This window comes from Erithacus rubecula (assembly GCF_903797595.1).
Source record: "Erithacus rubecula genome assembly, chromosome: 2".
Classification (NCBI taxonomy): domain Eukaryota; kingdom Metazoa; phylum Chordata; class Aves; order Passeriformes; family Muscicapidae; genus Erithacus; species Erithacus rubecula.
Window position 1 is genome coordinate 65,312,424 of NC_136685.1, and position 20,336 is coordinate 65,332,759.

General features: G+C 35.0%; 1 protein-coding gene across 6 annotated transcripts in view; it reads right to left on the bottom strand.

Annotated features, from left to right (window-relative positions):
- The window catches only part of FMN2 (formin 2), a 154,975-nt gene that overhangs the window by 129,044 nt on the left and 5,595 nt on the right, over positions 1-20,336 (bottom strand). For all 6 annotated transcript variants that reach the window (XM_079330079.1, XM_079330078.1, XM_079330077.1 and 3 more), the window contains exon 3: positions 6,179-6,345. In XM_079330079.1, the coding sequence (XP_079186205.1) occupies positions 6,179-6,345 (167 nt within the window). The remainder of the gene's footprint in view (positions 1-6,178; positions 6,346-20,336) is intronic.

Genomic DNA, 20,336 nt, shown 5'->3' on the forward strand with positions numbered 1-20,336 from the left:
TGGTCTACAATTTTCACTTGTTCACTTTTAAAGTCTTATTGACTATTGACTCCAATGTACTACTCTGATAAAATTGAGTACTCCAATGTACAGCTCTGATAAATACTGCTCTGAGATGGGACTACATTCAGTCTTACATAATAGATGCCCAAGCATTGAAAGTATTCTTGAAAAAATGCTGCATGCATTGTTGCCAGCCATGTGCTGCAGTTTAGAATTGAAATGCTCCTAGCTGATGTCAGTACTTGGGAAAGTTCTTTGGAAACTGATCACTTGTGTTTTGGCTCTCTGTTTTCTGAAAAAGGAGTCTATCTGCAATCTGTTTATCTACTAATTTTCAGACTGATATCAGCAGTGCAAATAAGTTAAAATTATGTCAAGCCTTCATGTCACTAATTTCTCTTCTTTCCGACTTGCTAAGTCCTACCATCTGCTACTACTCAGCAGAAAGAAAGCAGCATCTTTATTTCCTTAGAAAGCATTTGCATCACCACAGGTGGCCAGGAGATAATAGGAAAACAGCCATTTTTTGCAGTATTTTTCATTCATGCTGTCTCTCTGCTTCCTTGGGGAAGCATTATTTTAGAAACAGATGACAGCCTAGTCAGACATCATAACTGCAAATGGCACAAGGGGCAGAGCCTATCCCAAACTGTCAAACATGACTGTGTATAGAATCATAGCATAACACAGCAAAAAAATTACCATCCAGAAGACTTTATTTAGCCCTTTCATTATAGGATGTGCTGAACCTGCTGATAAATCTAGAAGGCACTAACAGCTGTACTCAACACTAAAAGAGCAATAAATAGAAGAACTGAAAAGAGATGTAGAAATCTAGCCAAGTCAGGATAAAACCACAAAGAAAGATGAAAGAAGATTATATTTTTTGTTAGTGCCACTTGAAAAGTAGTCATTAATGGGCACTTCAATGTGAAATAGAGATTAAGTTCCTCAAACAAGGAGAGCAGTATGGATACTAAGGTATGCTCGGTTTTCTTCTCAAAAGAAGTCACAAAATTATAAAAAAAAGCCCCTATCACAAAATAATTTTTCATTCAGAATTTAGGTGTTTTAAGCCAAATGTTCAGAAACAACACAAAGTTACTTGAAAAGCTTATCAGAAAAAAAGTAGGTACTTGCTATGAAAGAAAAAGCTGTCTGTAGCTTGAGACTATACAACATGAAATGGAAAATCTGAAATGGGAAGTCATAATTAGAGACTACACATTCACAGTGTGTGTTAATTGCAACTACTGGATAGAATGCAAACACCAACTACTGTCAGTATTTCTTACCACTGAGATGTTAAAGAAAGTTGCCCCACATTGATAGGAAAACACCAGCTTCTTCCTTGTTATGAGCAGTTTAATTCTAATGCAAATATTTATAACTTATACACATTACTGATGGCTCTCTGAAGATAGCTATCTTATACCTAAGATGATTATTAAGAGAGGGGCTAAGCAGATGAGATGTCTACTTATTAAAAACTGTGAACCTCCAACAGGTGAAGGAAACACTTGCCAACTATGCACCCTTTAGACATGTCATTTTTGTGATTATTTTACTCTAATAGGATAATATAAAGAAGTAAGATGCTAAAAAGGTTAAGACTATGGCTGCAATACATGTAGGAAGGTAGGGAGCTCTCACAATTAACAAGTTACAAGACAAAAAGAAGAGGTCTCAAGCTGCACTAGGGGAGATTTAGACTGGGTGTTAGGTAAGATGTCTCCATTGCAAGTGTAGTCAGGTATTGAACGGGCTGACCAGGGAAGTGATGGAATCACCATACCTGGAAGCATTCAAAAGGAATGTGGATGTGGCACTTGGGAATATGCTTCAGTGGTGAACACCATGGTGCTGGGTTAAAGGCTGGACTTGGTGATCTTGGAGGTCTTTGCCAACATTAACAATTCTATGATTCTGTGATTTGTGAATGGAAGACTTTTTCACAAGGCATTAATGTCTGGTATATCATTCACTAAGAAGATATTTTTTTTAATTTGAATCTTTAGAAATCCTCTTGAACAACTCACAACTTCTAAAAAGGGAAAAGTTTAAAAGGTAAAAACTGTTCAAAAGGCAAGCAATTTTTTCAGAGAACATGCTTTCTGTAGGCTTTTCCTAATCTATCTTTCGATAAGTTGCCCATTTACTTGCTTGGCTTTATTTATTTTTTAGTCAAAGCCCCCATTTTTCTTTTATAAAATACTAGCAGAAGCATAACAGATTAAAGATAGCCTGATGAGTAAGTTGTCATGACATACATAAAGCAATAATTAGCAGCCTCCTGAGCAAATGGGCAACACATGTCTAGACACAGTATCTGCCACTGAGCATTTACTTATGTGTTAAAATACTCTTTAAATTGTAAGAGTAGGTTGCAAGAACTATAACAAAAGCTTTCACTGCTTCTCAACAGCAACATCTTAAAAATCTTTAAAACACCAACCCTTTTCTGTTTAAAGCTTTGTTCAACTTGTATTGTATTTTGCAGACTAAATTTTTAATCTGGGCTATAGCCATCAACCATTTCAAAAGAAATAATTGATAAAACAGGCCAAGACTAAACATGAAAGTTTCCTCATAAGTTCTTAAAACAGTTCTAAAATTTCTGTCCTTTGGGCTAATTTGACAAGAAGTTCAGACATACTTCATGAACATGTCATCTCCAATCATCATTAAATTTTATCCAAAGACTTGAGTAATATATAAGGCTTTGGAAACTGAACACTATCCTCAGCATAAATATGGTGACAGCTGCTATTTCTCTGAAGATTATGTGCCCTCCTTCAACATTTGTTGATCCTTCACATTTGCCTTATATGAAAAAAGGAGTAAGCATCACATCCACAAATATAGTGTCCACCAGAGACACAAGTGCCAAGAAATTAAATTAAACTGAATTCTAGTAACTCTTCTGAAACTAGCCCAAGAAACTAAGAGCTGTGAAAGTTGTCTTTACTTTTAATACACTGCTTAATTACAGTCAGATAGAGGGGAAGAGAAAGAAATAGGATCCAAAAAGAAATCAAAAAGAGGGCATGTACTATTCTTTAATGCCCTATACTGAAGCCTGGAATAACTTGGGAGAAAAAAAGCAAATCAGATCTCTTGCATTCCTGAGAAAACAGACACAAGATTTGTATAAACATTTCTAAGACAGGGAGAAGTAGAGGTGACCAGCTGCATGCTTAATAAAGAAAATGAGAATATAATCAAAATGGGCAATCGCAAACATTTCAAGAGATTCCAGCATTAGCCATGTTAAATTAAATTCACTAGAGGCCATCCAGAAAAGGGGATCAGAGTGAGAGAATAGGACATTTAAATAATCTGTTTATATTCATCTTGAGCCATGAGCAATAGATCATAGAGTGAACAAAACTTACTCTATTGTTTTCATAAACTGTAACCTAACATCTTCAAAAAATAAAGTCTGTGGGACCACACTTAAGCAAGAATGGAATAATGGATTTTATTCAATTAAAAAAATAGTACTTTAAAGTTCAGAAATACAAGGGATAAGTCACAAAAGAAGAAAAGGATTCAAGGACGGTTTTCAGTGGAAAAAGAGTTGGAAATTCTGCAAAAAAATATATATATATTCTGAAAGAGTGACCTAAGAGACTTTACAAGCACCAGATTAAGCTGAAAATCAAAATAACCAAAGAAGCAACATTAAGGAAAAGGCAAGATCATAGCTTCATGAAGAATGGAGGAAGGCCAGCAAGGTAGCAGGGACCAGAACAGGGCTACAGGAGCTTTGCTGATGGCAGTTTGAGCTCAGTGAAAAGGATGGCAGCCAATCTGGAGCCAATCCAAAATTGAACTGGGGGTCTGATGAACTTGGAGAGGAACAAAGAATATGGGTCTGGCTCTGCTCCCAGTTTTGGAGCAAGGCAAAAATAGATGTACCTCTTAATTCTAGATGGGTGAAATTTAGGTACTAAGCTAGTCCTTAACTAAGTCCTAATTCCTATGCCTTGAAAATAAACTGTCAGATCAACACTGAAGTTTAGCTCAAATGAATTTTTAAAAATGCAAACAAACAAACAAGAAAAATGTAAATAGGAAAAAAAAAACCCCAAAGTACACACACAGAGAGAGATTCAAGAGACGATATGACTCACAACCTTACATGTTCTTTTTAAAGTAATATTCAGCATCACCATAATTTTTCAAGCTAATTTTTAATTAATCCCCTTACATAAAAATTAGCATTTATATTCTGTAAAATAATTTAAATTTACTCTAAGCAGCAAGGAAAAAAGCACAGTTTTCAAGTTTTCAGCCATTACAATTTATACTTCCAGTTGTAAATATTTTTGTTTTGAAGAATGTGTAATGAATAAACTGCTAAATGTTCCTGTACTAAGGTCACCAAGGCTGGAGTAGAAACATATTCCAAAACTCAGCATCAGCAGCTCTCAGCTCTGCACCATGTGGAATTCAATTATGGAGATCTGGTGCTCAAGACAGCTGTATGCTCCTTTGAAGCACCATGAACTATTGGTTACATAACAGTGCTGCACATCACTTCTGACACTGTTTCACCAGGAGTGCCATCTATTTAGGGGATTTATACAGAAAAATTGTCACAGAAGCTGTGACATTTGTGGTTTACTGATAGACCAAGGCAAATTAAGATCACTGCTAATCCAGCAACATCTTAAATTCCCAGCCTTGACAGATGGTTGACATGGTACATAGGCTGCTACTATGTCCCTCCTTAATGGACATGTTAAACAAAAGATAACTATAATATCTGTTACTCAGACAAGCCATGGTATATCACTTTTAAAACGAGCCATTTTTGCTTCTTTGCAAACTTTGAATTTGATAAAAAAGTCTATTTAGAATGCAAGAGAAGTTTTTTAAAAAAGATGGTATTCAATAACCTAAAGGAGATTGCTGAATATATGGTAACAGCAGGAGAGTGGAAGACACTACTAAGAGTCCTTTAAACAACCTGAAAAATAAGAAACTTGTATTTCCATTAAGTTTTATGAGTGTATTTAACCACAAGCACTTTCAAATTCTGTGTGATTTTAAATTGCCTGGGTAACCTCAGTTTAATAATTAAAATACATTTTTTCAATTAATTTCAAAAAACAGTTAAATAAATGTTTCAAATGTTGCATCCTTAAAAAAAAGTAAAGCCAAAGCCAAAACATTAACATATAACATTGTTAGAGTGACCATGGGATGACTTTGTAGATAACTGGGTTATTTAGAAAAGCTTATATAAGAATTCATTGCAAAAATATTATTCTCTAAATTTTCCCTTCACTGGTTGTGTTAAACTATTCTTCAGCATAGATGAGAAAGATTTAAAGAGTTAAGAAGCAATCATGTCCTCTCATATCTATGCCAGTCCTTTTTTGAGTGCTTGTAACCAAACTTCAGCTTAATGTGTATAGAATAGGGATGATCTTAACTATACCAGCAAGACATTAAGTAGATTAGTTAATATTTGTATACTCTTTTGAAGCTAATTACTGAAGAGAATGTCCCAAATTATGTTTATCCACATAAACAAGTACAAAGTGTCATAGGTTACAACACAAAGACATCTTAATGTTGATCTTATTATCCAAGAGACAGGTAAAGAATGCAAAGTTATGTCAATACCCAGGTTTGTAATAGTAGGCAAACACCTGGCCAGATTGCCCACAGATACAGATAACATTATAGCTGGAATGCCAGAATATTTGCATATTTGCATTGACCTCTGCACTATTTTGTATCAAAAGTATTTTGAGGAAAAAAACCCAAAAAACCAAACAGACAATCTGGCATAGGCATCCAGTTTGTGTTCTGTAAAATTTTGTGACATGCCATTTTCTGTTTTTCCTTTAATTTATACTTTTTTAGTGAACTGATGGAAATCTTGGTAGTCACAAAGTGCTTTGATTCAAAGAAGACAACAATGAAAACTGCATAGGAAAAAGAGACTAAGACTAAGATATGACTTAAGAAATGAAGTTATAGGAGAACACGACTATGTGGATACAAAGGCAAACATACCTGAGCACAGAAAAATAGCTGGTCACTCTCCTAAGATCAATTTCCATTAAAATGACAAAATGAATTCTTTAAGGAGGGACAAACTATTAGAAAATTGTGTCCTGCTTCACAAAAGAGTCCAGACAACTTTTTCAGTACTCACATCAAACGTGGGTGTGCTTTGCTTGGCACTCTGGTTGCACGGCTCTCTGAAGCAGTCCGTGAATGGAAGCAAAAGACCCATGGCAATAATGCGGGAACACAGCTTTTCTGCTTCTTCTTGGGGTGCATTTTCCTGCTGGCTGAAGAGCTTTTCCAGCAGAGTTCGTCCTGCCAAAGTGATGAGGGATCAATAAGAATTGTTAGCTATATGCAGGACACAAGTATTTAGGCATTACAATGTGTATTGAAAAATCTAAATTGTTAGATGAATATTCAATTAAAAATTCTTGAAAAATGTATCTGATAGTAAGTCTTTAATACAAAATATTTCTACATAATGATTGCAAGTGATCTGAAGCCTGATTAATTAGGATATTCAAGAAAATATGTGTATATATTATATGTGCCAGCTGCACTGTGAAGTAGAAACAAAAACCATGAGTTGTTATTGTAGCATTTCCTCTACAATTGTTCTGAAGGGAAAATCAAGATCCTAGCAAGATAAACAACTTCTTCCAAAGATGTCACAAAAGAGTTAGTACAAAGTTTAGCCTCTCAGCTCCTGGAATGAGCCTTTGTTCTTTGAATGATAAAATTATTACAGTCTTTAAGAATTTTTACTGTGTTTATTTGGAGAAAGTCTCAATGAAAGAATAGTAAAAAAAAGCCTGATAACTATTCTGTACAAAATTGTATTGTACACAGCTCCAGAGTTGTGGAGTGCTCCAAACTAAAATGCAGTGACAGAAGCAGCAATTCAGAGAAGTAAAGCTTTTAAAGAGAAGGAAGATACTTTTTCCTCTTATAGGACCAGATTTCATGATCAAAGTGTTGTCTTTTGTTATCCAACCAGAACATGAAAGGAAAACATATGCTATAAAATATATTAGAGGAGAAAATGTTAATGGTTTGAAATATGACAATGCTTTGTGAGTTTAGTCAGAAATAGACTATAAAAATTAGTTACATATTCTTACATTGTAAGTATATTAAGTTACTTAAGCTCTTAAATGTCAGATCTAAAAAGATGCCAAAGTTCAGTCACATGATTTTGATAAAGAGATTAAATAAATCTACTGAAAGAGAAAGACAAATGGAGTAATAAAGTTAATTTCATGTTTGAGCATAAACTAGCTGGGAATGCAGTTTGTACCTAAAAAAGTTTCTATAGCCTGCTTTTTCCACCCAAAGGTGTTTAAAAAAAGCCAAACAAAACCCAAAACTGTTAAGAACGCATTTTAGTGTAATTTAGCATAATAACAATAATGTTAATAATTCTAATTCTACTGGTTTTTACATGCAGGATTTCTAATAGAACATTGAATTTTTTCAAAATGTAAATTTTACCAGGCTGTCTGAACATACTAAAAAGATTTTTCCTTTAAATATCTTGAAGCAATTTTAGAAGGATACTCTAAGTGACATTTGGCAAGAAGTTTCTGTATTATTTTAACTCCATGTGGCAATACACCCTAAAATAAATTATGCATTAAAGTGTTGGAAGTTGTTTCTAAGATTTTTTTCTCCACATCTGAAAATCTGATAATTATCCGACTATTAGTCCAAGTTTGCTAGCCCTTTATTAGACAAAATACAATATATTCAAGGGAATAAAACAGGAGATAAGCTATGAGATAAACTTGTACAAGACATAAATTTTGTTACATTTGCCAGTAAGTTTGCCTCTACTCCTTGGTTACACTACCTAAAATGCAATGTAAACAAAACTGCTTATTCAACAAACCCCTCTATCACAGTTCAGCTATTAATCCTTCAAAATTATTTATTAATTCAAGGCAGTCTTTCTTGCTGACCACAGGGATCACTTTGTTCACACCCAAACAGAAAGAAACATGCAATAAAATGACACATTTCTGCATGCTACATTATATATTGAAATGTTATCCTTGACTACTGAATGCCAGACTTGATAGATTCTTTTTACTCCCCCAGGACACTGCACCATTTGAACAGTCTTGTCATGTTTAGAGAATCTTCTGTTTAGAACCAGAATAACCCCTTCCTTTTCCTTTGATCTAGTTAGTAGGAACAACATCTGTAAATTACTAAATAGGAAATGAGGATTTTTTCCCTTTTAATCCATCCATTACTTGCTTATTTTTATAGCAAGTAACTGTCTTGCTCAAGTTCAGATACATTTCAGAATTTTAGTTGCTATTCAGCTGGAGTTTAATTTTTATAGTAGTTTCTGACTATTTTCTAAAATTAATTTAATATTCAAAGAGTATAAAATGTGTAAAAAGTTATTGATGAATTTAATTAAAGCAGATTACAGTAAGAGAAATGATATATTTTTTTCCATCTGAGCATGAAGCAAATAGTATAGCAAAAATTATTTAATTATTAGCAAGTACTTTACAACATAAAAGAATCAACAATTGTATTTAAACTGATTACAGGCTGCATTTCAGTCAACTACAAGATTTTGGGCTACAATTTTACCTTGTTAGTTTATAAATAAAAGGCAGCAGCAACAGCTTTTGGCCTCAGATACCTTAATCACTTCATATTCATAGCTTACATGAGGTAATACCTTCAGGAACTGAAGATGTTTGCAAATGTGGAGTAATTAAACTATTAACAATTTAGTAATTATTAGATAAGCAGCTGATTTCTGCTAAAAGTTTAAATGGAATGGCAAAGAATTTCTCTTGACTGCCTTTACCTGCCATGGAAAAAGTAAAAACTAAACCCAAGGTTTCTGAGATCTCTTTTCCCTAAGAGGTTACCACAATTCATGTTTAAAACACTTTTTCCTAGAAATCCCAGATCATGAAGTTACTGAACCTTGTTCTTACCTTTCCCTTAATTATTTTGTTAAGGGATGGGAAGAATACTAAATTTTGAATTAGACAAGGACTTCAGCATTAGATCAAATCAGTGTTTTGAGGATCCTGCCAAAAATCTTCAGCAAGTAAGATGACTATAAATTCAGAAGTTATCTTTTAGGAGCTTAGAATGACTTATTAAAATCCCAGTAAGGGATAAAAAGACTTATTTTTTTCTTCTCTTTCAAGGGATTACACAATTAATCAACTAGAAGAATGAGAATGTGGGATTAAGTTTGGAAGTATCAGGTATTTGGCCTTCTGTAGATATTTTGTTATAATTTTGCTACAGTGACTCAGCCAGAATCTTGTGGCTGAGCTTCCAAGTTCCTTGCTCTCCACCTCTATATGATCTGCCTATTTCTCCCATTCCTATGAAGATGAAGCACTGTGGATCTTGTCTCCTCCACTGTGACACAACAGGTTCATCCAATCCCTATGATCAATAATTGAACACCACTGTCCATGAAAGTCATCTCTGCAGAATATGTAATCTGAATGAATTTTCACGTTTTACTGAATGAAAATTCACATGTTCCAGTACGGTTTCCATTCATGTTGCCTCCCTGTATGAAAAATGCGGGTAAAAGACTGTTCAGTATTGTCCATAGAGAAATACAAGCTAATCCTGACTAAATTAATTCACCTATAGATGATGGATATGCTCAGAAAACAAGCTTTTCAAAGAGCTACAAAGGGAGCAAGAAAATTCTTAAAAAGCAACAATATTGAGGGGGGGAACAGATATGAATGGAAGTGGCAATTGGAAGGAAACTAGAGTGGTCATAGTCGTGCTGAAACACACACATGCGCTGAGGCCCTGCTCTACAGCAGAGCTTGCAATAATGCTTCCCTGAGGATCCTGCTGTTATAATCTCACTTTTATCTTTAAAGATGTGTCTTCTATCCTCCTCACACTGGATTTGCAAAAGCCCAGGAGCACAGCTGTCAGTGAGCACCAGTTGGGACTAAGGATCAAAATGAGTCATGCTCCAGAAGCTCTCCCTTCTGCAAGTCTCAGTGATTCTCTCCAAGAAAAACCAGAGCACTACACCACACTTGAACCATTAACAGAGCAGTTGCATCAGTCCATCTTAACCTACACACACTGGAGACAGACTTTCTATTTTTATTCTTCCTAAAGCAGAGTGAATGGCTTCAGTATAACATCAGTTCTGATAACATCAATTCTCTATTCAGTCACCTCAAGAGTTAACTTGATTTGTGCACACATTGCTCACATCTTCAAAAGATGGAATCTGCTTACTTCCTTTTCCCCACTTTACTCCTTTTTTCATCCATTTTAGTGAGATCAGAAATGCTCACGCAGCAAAGTGATTTTATAAGCTTTGAAGCCAAATTTACCATAGGCCTTACTCTATTTCTGGGAGACAAGACATGAAATAAAGGAAAAGGAAGAAGAAATCAAAAAAATGGTGCATTTTCATTTACAATATTTTCTTTGAGTCATGCAGAATGTGAAAAGACAATTGCAGTCTTCTTACAGTTTCTCATTTAAAAAGGATTTCAATTACAAAAACTAGCAAAAAAGCCAACAACAACAAAAAATCTACAAAAAAAAAATAAAAAAACCAAACCAAAACAAAAAACCAAACCAAACCAAACCAAAAAAAACAAAAAACAAACAAAAAAACAAAACAAACAAAAAAAAACCCTAACTAAAAAACACAGAGAAAATTGGAGGAAAAAGAAAAAAGAGTTTTGAGTAATTAAAAAGTTAGGAAATGCTGTACTTCAGCAATCTGCTGAAGCTTAATGAATAATTTTTCAGGGCAAATCAATCGCACTCCATTTTCACCTTTTTGCTGTTCAACGCATTTTACCAGGGACTCAAACGTATCAAGCATACTAATATTTACATATAAAATTATTACCTCAATGATAAAAAAGTATTCAAGTTCTTTAATGTTTTCCTTTCAAAATCTTTTCAAATTTCCAGTTTTTCAGCTAACCTGACTACTCAGTCTAAATATAAAGTGCAGCATGTGACTGCTGAGAAAGAGGAGGTTTTCCAAGATGCACATGTAATCTGGGGAATGAAACAGAAATTGGTATTCTATCCCACTTTTCTTCAAATAATAAGCCCAAGTACTGCATAAGTGCATATTAAATATGCATTTGCAGTATAAAAGAAGCAATTTAATTTTGTCTGTTATTTGCCTGAAGACTGACCTGGGAGATTACACCAAATATTCCAGGATTAGAAACTTCATTTATTGTTCTTTTCACTGTAGAGTTTCTAATCCTCTTCTGATTGGTAAACTGTTCTAGATTTTTCATCCTGTGTAGTTGCTTTAGTGGTTTGGGTTTCTTTTGTCTTTTTTTCAAGTTTTTTTTAGGGGATTGAATTTTTATTGACAGATACTTTCCTAAAATCATGTGACAGATTTCCTGGTTACATAAAACATGGAAAATCTAGTAAGCAACAGGTCTCCACACAATATAGTTTCATAACAAAATGAAAAAGAAGTGCCACCTGCTTTGAATAAGCACAAAACATAATATGATTTAAGTCTATAATTTCCAGCCAACATAAGCCTTAAATATAACAAAACTGGTCTAGGGTTGGGGCACACATTGCTATAATACTGTCAAATATATTTCCTTTTCTTCTTTTTATCAGCTGATCTCTGCCTACACTGGTTGTATAAAAGCCTATGTTTCTAAGGGAGGAAAAAACCCTCACACGTTATATAATTATATCTTTATGCATTTATACTATATAATATATCATCATACATAAAATATCATTTTTTCATATTTATATTCCTTATTTTAGTATTTAGAACATTAATAAAGTTAGGGATGTGTGGAAATACCAAAGAAGATTATCCTTTCTTCTCTGATGTTCTGCCTCCAGATTTCCTGGCTGTGTTTACATGGATGGTATGAACTAAACCCACACACCATCTTAAATTCAGGAGTCAAAGTAGAAAGCCTGTCTAAGCCTGAGAATTAAGAAAAAGACAGATATCATCACTATCTCCCTCATTCCCACAGTTTTCTCTATCTGCCTACACACAGTTCAATGCAATTTCAAAGTAAGAAATATCTATTTATTACAGTGAATAGTGTATTGAATGAATACATTCACAAAGTATTCAAACTGGAATAAAACTATCAGTTATTAATTTTATATTTGTCAGTCCTGTCTGCTTTATTTTTTGCCTAGCTGACGAATTTCTTGGCATCTCAATCTCGCTCCTTTTACTGTGTCCTATCTCTCATAGCAGACTTGCTCAGTGTTCAAAATTTTCCATGTAACTCTTCACTAGCTCCAAGGAGAGGATCAGAGTACATAAACCCCTGTGCAACTTAGGAATTTTTTCCTTTATTTTAGCCTTACAATTAACACTAAAAATTTAGACAGATTCTGGGTCGTGTAAGACGGCCTTATTAAGCATATAACAGATTTCAACTCAGCCAAGAGCAAGCAACACATTACACAGAAAAGGAAAGAGCACCACATAATGCTAACAGCATCAAGTGCCTGAGCCATCCCAAAGAGAGCTGAGGAACATGTGCCATGTTCCCTTTTGGCAGGAAGGGCATTAGCTGCCAGTGGAAGAGAATCCTGCACGGGCCCCAGCCACCACAGTGCATGCAGGGCAAAAGCAGCACCTCTTTCAAACGGCCCTGAAATGCTTTCAGAAATTCCCTGATGGAAAAAGTGGAGGTCTGAGAAAATTTGACAAAAGTGCACTCAAAAATTAAAGGTGAAAAAGAGAGACCACTGAATTATGGAAGCAAAATTTCACAGTAGAAAGTATGTTACAAACAGTTTTCAAAAAACCAGCATCTCCTACTTGATCTATAGTTGCCCTAACTGAACCAAGCAGCTGTATTTTAAAACAACCTGATCATTTGTGCTGACTATGAGACATGACAACACCACCAATTTCAGAATATAACCCAGTGGTCTGTTATAAGATTATCTAAACATGCACTGTATTTCCACAAATGATGCTAGAAAGCATCTGAAAATCTAACTAATGCAGATCTTTGTCCTGATGAATGAAATCCTGAGGTCATCTCAGTTCCTAATTTTGAAATTTGTGTCATAATATAGAAAGACAGAAGTAAAATGAAAATTTTACTTGGTAGTGAAAATATCAAGTCCTCCAAGTGCTACTGTCAGGTCAAAGGTCAGGACACAGGTCTGCTCTTGTGTTAATTATGTAATAAACTTTCCACAGCCTGACTGAGCCCATCAATCACTGCACTGCAGGGAGCAGGCCAAAATGACCTTGTTCCACTGGTGGTAGTGAAGTAACATGACAGAGTCCCTTATCTAAAGCCTCCAGGACTTTGCTTCTTTGGATAAACAATTTGCAGTGCTACATTATGCACAGAAATGCAGATGAATGCCTTCTCACCACTCTTGTATTGTCCAGAAAGCAACCATAAATAGAATGTTATCAATGCAGTCTTTCTGATCTTCGCTAAAACCATGCTGCATTTTGTTTTTTACCATTTTGTCATATACTCAATAGTTAATTATATCTTATCCTTTCCTCCTTCAAGACTTGCTCCAAAGGCTTGCCTGCTGCTGCAGTCAAAAACATGATTAATATTGGCTTGATTATTTACAATAACAATATTTTACTTTTTATAAAAAGCAGATATAATATCTTTGCCATCACCAGGGCTTCAAAATATATTAAAGTATTTGTGATTTTAGGCTGTGACAGTGCTTTCAGCATTCTTCCAGATTAGCAAGTCTGAAGCACTGTCTCCCTAACTTGAACATAAACTCCATGAAATTTTGCTTCCATGGTGACTAAGATTTTACACCTTTCCCACACAGTGAATTTTCTTGCATATGACATATGTATGACAGGATAAGCCAAGACAAAATATTAAACTATCCTTTTATCTCTACCTTTTGCTATATGTCATTTATATGTGTAATTTAGTGATATACATAGGAAAAGGTAAATATACCTCTTTCAGAAGCTGGAGATTTAAAAATTATTTTTAAATATCTGACATTTCCTCAACTATATGCAGAGAGTACAAAATAAATATATTTTTAAAAATATCAACAATATTCCCACCCCAACAATTAAATTATATGTGTCCTTTCACCTTGATCTCTCTTCAGGTTCTAATGCAGTATCATTTTAGTTTACAGAGATACATTTATAAAGCTTCCTAATTATACCAATTTATTATGAAGGAGAACCTATACGTGTCTGTCTACCAAATATTTTAGGCACCATATGTATCTTTGGCAAATTTCATAATGTTTTTCTGGGTACTTAGCTTTCTCTCAGCAAGTATTTAATTCTGTCCTCTTTATCCTTTTAGTTTCTGTGGTGATTTGTGATGTGAAGGCAGCAGTCTGTGCCAGGTTCTCACAGGCTGCTGGAAAGCCACAGTTCTTTCTGTCTAGCTCTTTTAAAACAAGAAGCTCCTCTGATGTCTTTTTGTACATCTATTACTAACAGCATCTTTTGTCAGTCCAACCTGATACACACTATTCCTTACAACTCAATTTTGTAAAACTTTATTCCCAATGGTTTGACATTATATTCCACATTCAGTACAGTCTGGCCCATCTCTACCTTCGAAGTAAATCAGGTGTGTGATCAAGCAGCCAAAAGTCACAAGGCACAACTGAACACAACGAAGCTAGGTGGTCTTTAAGGTGGCACAAATAACTAATTTCCTTCAACCTACTCATTAGCTAACAGGTCTGCCTTTGCTTTCTTTCCCCTCCAGGACCTGTGTTCCCAAGGCCTGCTAATCTCCAGCTTTAGTAACTGCTTTTTAATATTTATCAAGTTGTAAAAACCTTTTCTTTGCATCCATAAACAACAGATAAAGAAAAGCAAAAAGTGGGAAGTTAGAACTACATTCCACAAAACCCAAAACTAGATGAGCACATCTCTGCATTTGTGCAGATATGTTCTTCTAGACTTCATTTGAAGAAAACCTAGGAACACAACTACCTTGCTATAACTGGGCCTTTATGTTCTTTCATGGATGTAATCAAATATTTCCCTCAAAAATTTCTCAGCATAAATTATTTCTTGACTCTTTGCATGACAAAATAGCACTTGGATATACAAACTCTTTTATGAGGGCAGTGTTTGGGGTTTTCCCTTTTTTTTTTTTTTTTTTTTTTTTGTTAATGAAAACTCCCTTTTTGTCCATGACTTTTAAGAGATGTTAATATAGATAGTTATTTGATATTACAGCAGAGATTTCTTTTTTACTGTGATTTTTTGTTCCTTATCAGTGCAAGGAAGAGGAAAAGATAGGTGTTACTTTTTCCCTGGTACGTAATATCTCTGACTCTTCAAGGGACATCTGAAAGTTCAGCATCAAATGAACTCTAGGACAAAAGGTGCCTTCTGTAATTAATTGCACAAAAGTTCTGCGTTTCTCCTGATTCAAACTCACACCAGATTCAGAGCCCTGGAATTCCTGATAACTTTCATATAGATGCCGAGACCAAAAAAAATTGCATACTTATACTAACAAATAAGAATGTCTCAAATCTCTTTTTTGACTAGGCTTTCCTGCCACTACTTACTTTTCCTGCTACTATATATGTCAAGATGTCAAAAAGATTATGTATTTACATTAACTTTATACATATTAGAGTTTACTTTTACAGCTTTTGGTGTTTATCCACACAATCTCAACCCCTGCTTCTTACTGTTACAAAACTGCTACCTTAATGATTCTACTGCTGTGAACGGATGAAAGAAGTAATGGTCAGTATTTATCTGATGATAAAATAGGGTTTAGCATCAGAAAACATAACCCACTTCCTGATCAGAAAGCCTAGCTATTTCCATCAGTGTGAAGAAAAGGTTTTGGACAGCAGCAACAGAAATACAAGGAGAAACAGTAATTTTTTCACTCAAGGTAACACAGCCCACCTCATTGTCCCTGATTTTCTTCACATGTAGTGTAGGAATGCATGAAGCTGCAGTTGCTTAGAGAAAATAAAAGCATGGCACAGTTCCTGAACCCACTTTGTTGCATTTTCTAAAGCATTTAATGAAATGCAACTGGCCTTTTATTATCATATGAAGAGGCAGGAATGACGTGACACAATGTAGAGCCCTAACATCTGTCCATCACCTTCCTTTCACAGCTTCTTTCTACTTCTGCTCTGTACTCTTTGTACCAACTCACCCCATTCCCAAAAAAGATCAACTGCCTGCATAAAAGTTTCTGAAAACTTGCAGTCCAGCTAACTTCTAAATAATGATGTTTTTAAATGAACCTAAAAATAACTAGAGCTGCAGTCACCCACACCTACACATATATGGTTCATCACCGCTACTCCTTATGTAAACTGAAATTTTGGCAGAAGTAATTCATAAGGAATGCACTTGGCCATATCCTGAGCTTGATTAAAATGCTAGACAAACAAAATATCTTGGGTAATTAGTATTTCTTAGTTTTAAATCACCATGATTCACATTAAAACTTAATCCTTCATATACTGTCAGCCTAAAATATCTCTAGAGTTGCTTTTCAAATCCAAGTTTGCTTTCCTTAGACAGAACAGCACAGAGAAAAAAAAAAAAAAAAAGCTTGTTTCAAGAAATGGGTTTTTTTCTCTGCAAAGAAATTCTACATACAGTTCTTTTTGTTTTGTTTTAATAGACCTACCATGCCCCAAGCTATTAAAAAATGCATGCATATTAAAAAAAAAAAAAAAAAAAAAAAAAGCACAATTAGGTCCAAGAAATAGAATCAAACAAACTCCACATAATTATTCCCACTAGAATAATCTGTTTCACAGAAATTAAGTCACCAAAGCACACAACTTCCTTTAATGGTCAATTCCAGGCAGATGCCTTGTTTGGCAGATATTCTAGTAGCACTGTGTCTCAGAGTCAAGTAGAGATGCACAGGACCAACCTATAAATTGTCCCTTTTTCCTTTCCCCATTTGCACCCCAAAAAACAACCAAGACCACATGTCCCTACTCCAGACATGTCAGGTTGCCAGTCATACCTCAGAATGTGGTTGCCCAATAAACAGAACCACTCAACCCCATGACCAAAACCTGCTACTCCCAATGAAGTTCTAGATAAAGATCAAAGTATTAATCATGAGATCCCATCAAAACAAGCCTGTGGCAGCACTGAATTCCAGTGAAATTACTCATGTGGCTCTAAATCCCATATTGAAGTGCTGGCACAGTAACATTAAAGTAACTTATCAGCCCCTCAGCAGTCTTTCAACAACATATTGCAGCCCACTTTAAAACACATTTTAGCACAGTTGAAGTGCAGTATTGGAGTGGTCCCCCACCCCAAGTTTTGTGTGCACTGGGCAAAAAGAGGAGGATCTTTCCCTTCAGAAGCTTGCTAGCAACACTCAGTCTAGCGTGTGATCACACACCACATGTAGGGCTGCAGCTGGGCAGCTCCCTTAGCTGAGGAGGCTACAGCCCACCTGATAAAAGAATCATTTGTGTTACTGCTAACAAACATCAGCACTGAAACAGCAAACCATAAATAATCTTAAATAGCAGCTGCATGATAAACAGTCCACTCAGGATGCCAACAGATACACAAATCCATATTGTGTGCAGCATCACATGAATCAGAAAGAAAAAAAAAAAAAACCTTGAAAAAACAGTTTTAAAGATCTACTTTATATCTCAAAAACAAACTTGGATCCAACTTTTCCAAGATTTTACATACTTATCTATACTAAACCTCTGTATATGCCTGTAGACGCTAGACTGCAATTGCATGTGGGAAGATGGCATTAGCACAGTACAAAAGTGAAATAAAGTGGCAAAAATCAGAAAGCAGATGTGAGTACACAAGCACAGCACTGGCTTCAGGTTTTGTTTTATGGTAGCCAGGACTTTTTGTTAGTCTCCTCTTTACAGACACACAGAAAAAAAAAAAAAAGCCTCTGAAGAAAAATATAAAGATAAATAATCTGTTTGAAAGAGCTTCATGCAGTAAGTGTGTTACAACCAGCCAACAGAGAATAGGAAGGGCATGGGTTCCTCTAGGTCAAGTTTAATTACCATCTGGGGCAGCTGATGGGACTCATTCAATTTATGTAAAAGACACCCTTATTAGCTCCTCTGCAATCACTGCACCTAAAATTAATGCAATATTATTTTATTATTATTACTAAATCTGTCTATTGGCTCTTTCATTTTAGTTATGTTAAGGTTTGGAAATATCAATTTCATTTCCCCACCGAGATACTCTCTTCACATTACTGCAAATCATTCACTGCCACACACCAAAGTGAGGGAACCAACTCTTATTGAGCTCTTGCTCTCCTGGGACCACCATATAAAAACCATGGCCCCACTGTGTATTGGGTAATCTAGAACTTGTAATTACTGTCACTGCAAATTCAAATACAGCTGTCCACATAAAAAAAGAAATAGATCCAATGCCTGCATTACAAAATGCCCATAAACATGTCCATACCACTTTCCTAAGAAATGCATTGAATTCAAAATAATGTACTTTCCTTCTTATATAAAGCAAAATTAAATTATGCAAAGTCTCTGCCATTCAAATCCTTGGTTTCCATCTACATTTCACATTAAAGCAGTCTTTAAGAGTTCATATGGCTCACTGTGAAAACCAAATGACACACAGCCAAACCACAACATGGTGCAAAAGTAGGCCAATCATCTGCATAGAACCTGCTGTCATTGAAATCAATGATAAAGTGTTGTGGAATATTTTACTTGATTCCAGTTAGAAATGCAGGGCAACACTGCAATCACTGCACAGCAAAATGGGATTTAATGCTGCAGGCAAGAAGCTGTTTGGGATTGGCTTTGCTTTGTTTTGGGGTTTTTTAAAGCTAGAAATATCCCACTATAAAAAATATTATTTCTAAAAGACTGATGCTGATCCCCAAATCAATGTATCGCACGTATACAAATAAAATACAACATTTTCCACAAGTAGTATCAAATTAAGAGGAAATTATTTTTGCAATCATGTGCAGAATGGTTTATTTAAAGAGGCTTTTCTGCTGTTACAGAAATGGCAGTTTATGGAAACAGTAATGTGAAGTTTAATTTCCCTTGCTGATGTACACTAGCTGCTATTTTTTAAATTCTTGGTAAATTTTAGCTTGTGAATACATTTTTTAAGACTATGAATGGCCAAACAGAGATGAGTCATTTCCAGTTCCCTCACTTTAGGCTTTTCTGCATGAACTGAAAGATATAATTGTCCTCTGCCCGTAAAGACAGCTGGTATGTACATGCAAATGAGGGTCACTGTAATTTCCATAAGAGATAGAACTACTGTTGCACTGGACACTGGTCCCTTCACAATAACAGTCTAAAGCATTGGTGGGAAAAGAGACCAAACCAAAACAAAAAATATTAGTAAGGAAATCAAAACCTTGTGAGGTAATGTGAAAAAGTCTATTTCCTAGGGGAAAAAAAAAGTATCTAAAAAGAAATACCACATTCTTGAAGTTTGCCACATACAATTTATTTTCATTGTAGCACCACCATAAAGTCTAATTACTGGCAATTTAAATTTTTTTTTTAGTTGTTTATAAGCTGTCACATGTTGACAGCTAAAAAAACCCCAATGTATTTTTTATATGCTACAAATCTGAAAGAAGTGAACACCTCAAACTAGAAAAATTTAGGTAGCATATCTGAAATTAAGTGGAAGAAATGGGTGAAAGGGAGTTAGGACAAAAAAAAAAAATTCAGCTCATTTCACAGAGAGTTAGTCTCAGAGGGGACAGGTTTTTCTAAGTTAAAAAATGTGAATTCTAATTTTTTAGACATAAATTGAGGATTTTTGTTCAAGATTACTAAGAATGAAAGCATTGTGATTTGAATGTGGAAAATAATATTAGTTATTTACTTCCTAAATCATACTCTTTGTTTATTTTTCATAAAACCACAAAAAATCTCACTCCATTTTTGCAAAGAGTTTGTGCACATATATGATTGTTGTGTTCATGCATCTAGAACTGACTTCATTCAAACCAAAACTGATTTTATCTAATAGCAGGTGCTCTTGGTGTATGTTCTCTTAGTTCTACAGGTTCCATAAGTGAAAAATAGATGGAATATGTTGCTGAGTTTTCTCTGTATGCATACCTCCATGTGGCAGAAGTGTTCCTATTTATTTATATATTACCTTTAGAGAGAAATTTCAGGTGGGGGGAAGAGAAAGGGGGAAAAAACCTCAGTGAAGGAAAGTATAACCATCTACTCACACTCCCTCATTTGTGAACTTACTATTCCCATGTCCTTGTGACAGGAGGCAAGCTGCCTAACATGCAAGGTAAAGAATGCTT